This window comes from Stegastes partitus, unplaced genomic scaffold (genome assembly GCF_000690725.1).
Source record: "Stegastes partitus isolate 25-593 unplaced genomic scaffold, Stegastes_partitus-1.0.2 Scaffold2484, whole genome shotgun sequence".
Lineage (NCBI taxonomy): Eukaryota > Metazoa > Chordata > Actinopteri > Pomacentridae > Stegastes > Stegastes partitus.
The window spans coordinates 38,871-45,211 of NW_007580215.1; the positions used below are offsets into that span (position 1 = coordinate 38,871).

At 40.7% G+C, this 6,341-nt stretch overlaps 2 protein-coding genes across 2 annotated transcripts in view; both read left to right on the top strand.

The window, feature by feature from the left end:
* Window positions 1-1,025: 1,025 nt before the first annotated feature.
* LOC103375150 (protocadherin alpha-8-like) lies at window positions 1,026-4,682 on the top strand. Its single transcript, XM_008305356.1, has 2 exons — window positions 1,026-3,383; window positions 4,665-4,682. The coding sequence occupies exons 1-2, from the start codon at window positions 1,026-1,028 to the stop codon at window positions 4,680-4,682; spliced, it is 2,376 nt and encodes a 791-aa protein (XP_008303578.1).
* Window positions 4,683-4,836: 154 nt separating this feature from the next.
* The window catches only part of LOC103375151 (protocadherin-10-like), a 2,348-nt gene continuing 843 nt past the window's right edge, over window positions 4,837-6,341 (top strand). Inside the window, exon 1 of the mRNA XM_008305357.1 lies at window positions 4,837-6,333. Coding sequence (XP_008303579.1) covers window positions 4,843-6,333 — 1,491 coding nt within the window. The 5' untranslated portion in view covers window positions 4,837-4,842. The remainder of the gene's footprint in view (window positions 6,334-6,341) is intronic.

The following is a 6,341-nucleotide window of genomic DNA, read 5'->3' on the forward strand; positions in this document are numbered from 1 at the left end:
GACAAACGCTACATGTTAGTTGGACCCAGGATGAGTATAGGATCTACTATAGTACCTGGAAGTCATGCAAATACTCTAGTGCTCCCTGACAGGAGGAGGACATCTGAAGAGGTAAGGCATTTTTTGTGAAAGCCTAATATTCAATAATAATCTCAGTGGCCCATATATCCTATCTATACCGCCTGCCGACTGTTCATTTGTTTTTGTTTTTGTTTTTGTTTTTTTGACCTTTATTTTACCAGGTAAAAATGTTTGAGAACCAGTTCTCATTTGCAAACATGACCTGGATCCAACTGTAGTAGGACACATGACTGGCAACCTGTGGTTTAGAGTTGCAAATATGATAGTGCTATACGTCTTGTTATGCATAGTAGTAACTACAATAACACGAATTTTACTATTATTAACCAAGAGTACATTGTACACATACTTGAGGTTAACGTTTATGCCGACTCATTCATTCGTTTGCTTTTTTCACTTTGCTCTGATAAACAAGTCACTATTACAGCTTAGATTTAATAAATAACAGTTTGCACAGTGTCAAACATTCTGCACTTTCATGCAGATGCAAACTTTTCTTTCCCAGCGTCTGTATTGTAATATGACGACATGTTTCTGGGCCGAATGATAACTGCCTTTAGTCGCTGTCCATGGTAGTGAGGTTTTGCGCCAACGTCTTGATTCATTATGTAAAACCGCTCATATTTGTATATATTAATACTAAAAAAAATACAATATAAAGTTATAGATTCTGTTGTAGTGAACAACAAAATCGCATGGTGTCAGTGTGCTGTTAAAATAAAGCCTTTAGCTTGTCGTCACCACATTTTGGTTCCACCTCTTTGTCGTACACAGTTCAGTACGACCAGAATCGCTTGGTGGATGGCCGCAGTCTTTTTAAATGTTGCTCCGTATTTTTAATATATTTGAAAGAGCCTGCACGTTTTCATACTAGAGCATGTTGGACTACTTTCTTCGGATGCCATTATTAATCACGTGAGGAATTGACACGTTTTGTTTTGATCATGGAACAAAGGGAGTGCGAGCCAAAAAAAGCGAGAGGACGGTGGATGAGATGCGTGGTCGCCGTGCTTTTGTGGACTGTGGCCTCGGCGCAGTTGAGATATTCCATTTCTGAGGAAGTGAAAGAAGGTACCGTGGTTGGAAATGTAGCAAAAGATCTGGGATTGGATAAAAGCACTCTGAAAGACAGGAAGTATCGGATTGTTACGAGTGCGGCAGATCCTCTTTTTCATGTGGATCAGAACGACGGCGTTCTGTATGTGAGCCGAAAGATCGACAGGGAAGAGGTTTGTGAACGGACCAGTACATGCGTGATAAATCTAAAAACCGTGCTAGAAAACCCGTTGGAAGTCCACTATGTTGGTGTAGAAGTGCTGGATATAAATGATCATTCGCCCACTTTCCCAGAGAAAGAGACGACGTTAGAGATTTCCGAATCCCTGTTGCCAGGAGCACGTATTCCGCTACAACCAGCACGGGATCCAGACGGAGGTCCTTTCTCTATTCAGCAGTACAAGCTCAGCTCTAATGACCACTTTCGTTTGGAAGTGAAAGATAAAGGAGATGATGGCAAAATACCTGTATTGATTGTCCAAAAGTCTTTAGACAGGGAAATGTCAAGGAGCCACTTACTCATATTGACAGCACTAGATGGAGGTAAACCTCCGAAATCTGGCGATATGACCATTCTAGTAAACGTTCTGGATGTAAATGACAACGCACCAGTCTTTTTTAAAGATGTTTACTCAGTGATGCTTGATGAAAATGCTCCAGTTGGCACCACAGTCATTCAGGTAAATGCAACTGATTTAGATGATGGCCCGAACGGGGATGTAGTTTATTCATTCAGCAATAGTGTGAATCGTAAAGTTTTTAAGCTTTTTGAAATAAACCCAACAACAGGTGCGATAACTGTTAAAGGATTGATAGACTATGAGGAAAAGGACAAATATGAAATTGAAATCCAAGCCTCAGATAAAGGTCTCGCTCCACTATCCACACAAAAAAGTGTCCTCATTAAAATAGTTGACATGAATGATAATGCACCTGAGATTGAGGTTACCTCATTTTCCAGTTCTATACCTGAAGATTCCAGACCTGGAACTACTGTTGCTCTTATCAGTGTAAATGACTTGGACTCTGGTCTGAACGGAAAAGTTATTTGCACCATAGGTGAGGATGTTCCATTTGGTTTATCACCATCCTTACAGGACAAAATGTATTCTCTAGTGACCAAATCTCCTCTGGACAGAGAGAAAAAGTCACAATATATCATAACAGTAGCAGCAAAAGATGCTGGTCAGCCATCACTGTCATCTGAAAAGACAATCAGTGTTGTGGTGTCAGATGTGAATGACAACAGTCCAGAGTTTTCACTCAGTCCATATACTTTCTATGTCACTGAGGGGAATGATCCAGGAGCCTCAGTGTTTTCTGTGAAAGCTTCTGATCGTGATGAGAATGACAATGCTCTCATTTCTTATCATATTGTCAGAGATGGAAGTGAAGAAAATAAAGTCACTTCATTTCTAAACATAAACTCTGATAATGGACACATAACAGCGCTGAAAAGTTTTGACTTTGAAACACTGAAAACGTTCCAGTTCCAAGTGGTTGCCACAGATTCTGGAGCTCCGTCACTCAGCAGCAACGTCACAGTCAACGTGTTCATTCTGGATCAGAACGACAACGCTCCAGTCATCCTGTATCCACTCAGCTCCAACGGCTCTGCTGAAGGTGTGGAGGAGATTCCCCGCAATGTCAACGCAGGACACTTGGTCACCAAAGTCAGAGCCTATGACGCTGATATAGGATATAACGGATGGTTGCTCTTCTCACTGCAGGAACTCACTGACCACAGTCTCTTTGGTCTGGACCGATATACAGGACAGATCAGAACACTTCGCTCATTCACAGAGACAGACGAGGCTGAGCACAAACTGGTCATACTGGTCAAAGACAATGGAAACGTTTCACTCTCAGCTACAGCTACTGTCATTGTCAAACTTGTGGAGCCCAAAGAGGCTTTTGCAGCTTCTGATGTCAAAAGTGCAGCAAAAGTTGATGATGACGACAATGTGACTTTTTATCTCATGATAACTTTGGGCTCAGTTTCTGTACTTTTTCTCATCAGCATCATTGTGCTGATTGCAATGCAGTGCTCCAAATCCACAGACTATACTTCTAAATATCTGCAAGAGACTAATTATGATGGGACACTGTGTCACAGCATCCAGTACAGATCTGGAGACAAACGCTACATGTTAGTTGGACCCAGGATGAGTATAGGATCTACTATAGTACCTGGAAGTCATGCAAATACACTAGTGCTCCCTGACAGGAGACGTACATCTGAAGAGGTAAGAAATGTCAATTCATTTAAAAGCAGTTCTGGTATAAATGGTAGTCACATATGAGGCCTAGATCCTATTGATTTTCCTGTACATAAAATACAGAAACATCACTTTTTCAAAATCGTTGAAAACCGAAATAAACCAGAAGTGTATATATTAATTACTGAGAGAATTTAGGAAGTTGTGTGCTAATTAGACTGATGATTTAAATCGTTGGGTAACAGATTGTGGAATAGTTGGGTCTGTAACAGAGCAGACTGGTAATTGATTAGCAAACTACACATTAGGCTGCAGTAAGTGTCTTTTGTTGGCACCTCAATCTATTTAGTTGAAAATCAAATGATCAAATTGTCTGAAGAAATGATTATTTCCTTTCTTTATTGCAAACTGCATTCAAAATTTCAACAAATTAATATTTTATTTTGAGTATTACTGTGATAATTGCATACATTATTTAACATATGGAAAAGTATGTTTTAAGTAGTATTACATTTGTGCTTTTCGTCAAAAAGAACTGAGTCAAAACTAATGTTCCTTTCAACTAAACAAAATGAATAATCCACTTATTCATTGAGATGAAGAATAAACTGGAGGATGTTGCTCAACAAAAAGTGGCAGCTGTCACTGACTGGCAGAGTTAATTAAATTACTGGGTTTACTGGCCATCACTGATTATTGCCAAATTCATTGTCGCAGCTTGTAAGAACCATGAACGCAACCAGGTCATTTGCTTTTGGAATAGGGGCATAATTTTTGATGTGTAAAATGCCGCATCTCTGTTCTCTCTTGCTGACATCATTCTCGTGTCCTTTTGAATACACGTAAAGTTGTCATCTTGTTGCTGGATAGTTGTAGATTTACAGCGCAGGTTTTGCAGTTTTCCATGAAGCTCAAATGTGCAGAAATTGTGTGACAATGTTTGCAGTGGAAACAGTGAAGACGCGCCTGGCTGCGGAAGGCAGTGTTGCTGTCCGTGGTGCTGAAAGTTGTTCTTTAAAACGTATGAAGTGCAGCAGCCATAAGAATTTATATGCTGAGTAAATTCTTTGAAACAATAGTTTTCTAGTCTGATCGACTTGTTTAAAAAACTGATTTATGAACAGACCTCATTTATAGCATACAATACTAATAATAGGCTGATTGTTGCGTTTTTTCAGTGCTTTATTGTTTGAATTGCATATACTTTTTGGATATACAGTGCTGCAATAACGTTGTGCATCGCATGGTGTCGGTATAAAAGCAGATGATGTCTCTAGAATTTTTTCGTTTTGTCGTCATCACCATTAGGTCCAACCCTGTATTTAGGCATTTCGGGTTGCGGGCTTAAACACAAAACTCGCTTTTGTTGTCACCAGCGTTGTTTTAGCGATGGGGCGTGACTGGAAAAGGAATACGACTGACTACTGTTTCGTAACCATACAGTAAAATACACCGGAATTATTTGGATTATTATTTTTTGTACATAATGGAACAAAGCGGACGGCACGCGTGGGTCGAGCGACGGAGATGCGTCGCGTACATGGTGGCTTTGGTCATGTTTTGGAGCGAAGCTGCGGCTCAGATCAGGTACTCGATCTCTGAAGAGGTGAAAGAAGGAAGTGTTGTCGGAAACATTGCAAAAGACTTGGGAATCGACAAGGTTACGCTTAAAGAGAGGGAGTATCGCATTGTTGGCACCTCAACGGAGCCTCTTTTTCATTTGAATCAAGACGATGGTATCCTGTATGTCAGCAGGAAAGTGGACAGGGAGGAGATCTGCGAACGAAGCAACGCTTGTATAATAAACCTTAAAACCGTGCTTGAAAACCCCCTGGAGATCCATTACGTGGCCATAGAGGTGCTGGACGTAAACGATCATTCCCCCGTATTTCCAGAGAAAGAGAAACGACTTGAAATATTTGAATCAACATTACCGGGAGCGAGATTTCAGCTTCAAACTGCACGGGACCCAGACGGTAGTCAGTTTTCTGTACAGCAGTATAAACTAAGTCACAATGATCACTTTCGTTTGGAAGTTAAGGAGCGAGGCGAAGACCGTAAGATGCCCTTTCTGGTTTTACAGAAGCAGTTAGACAGGGAGGCTATGAGAGAACACAGGCTGCTGCTTACAGCTGTTGATGGTGGGAAGCCAGCGAGGTCCGGAACAATAGAAATACTGATTGAAGTACTTGATGTTAATGACAACTGGCCAGTTTTTACACAAGATGTGTATTCTGCGGTGTTAAATGAAAATGCGCCCCCTGGGACACTGGCTATTCAGGTTAATGCGACAGATTTGGATGAGGGCGCAAACGGCGAAATTGTTTACTCATTTGGTAAAGAAGTGGATGTTAATTTGCAAAAACTATTTTACATTGACTCAAAGACAGGCGAAATTAAAGTGACCGGTGAAATTGATTTCGAAGAAAATCAAAACTATGAAATTGACATACAAGCCTCCGATAAGGGCACTGTCCCTTTATCCACGGACAAAACTGTGATCATAAAGATAATCGACCTTAACGATAACGCTCCCGAGATTGAAGTGACATCATTTTCCAAATCAGTTCCTGAGGATTGTAGAACTGGAACAACAGTAGCTTTGATCAGTGTGAATGATTTGGATTCAGGCCCCAATGGAAAAGTTTCCTGTTTCATACGTGAGGCCGTTCCTTTCGCTATATCTCCATCTTTGCAAGACAATATGTATGCCATAGTGACTAAATCACTGCTGGACAGAGAAGAAAAGTCTTTCTATGGACTCACAGTTGTTGCAAAGGACACTGGTGAGCCATCACTCTCATCTGAAAAGACAATAGCTGTGGTTGTATCAGATGTGAACGATAACAGACCTCAGTTTTCACTCAGTCCATATACATTCTATATTACTGAAAATAATGACCTAGCAGCACCGTTATTTTCAGTTAGGGCATCTGATCCTGATGATGGGGATAATGCACATATTGTATATCACATTGCCAGGGA

Excerpts from the sequence above, each read along its gene's own strand:
- LOC103375150 (XM_008305356.1), top strand. The coding sequence starts at position 1,026 with ATGGAACAAAGGGAGTGCGAGCCAAAAAAAGCGAGAGGACGGTGGATG.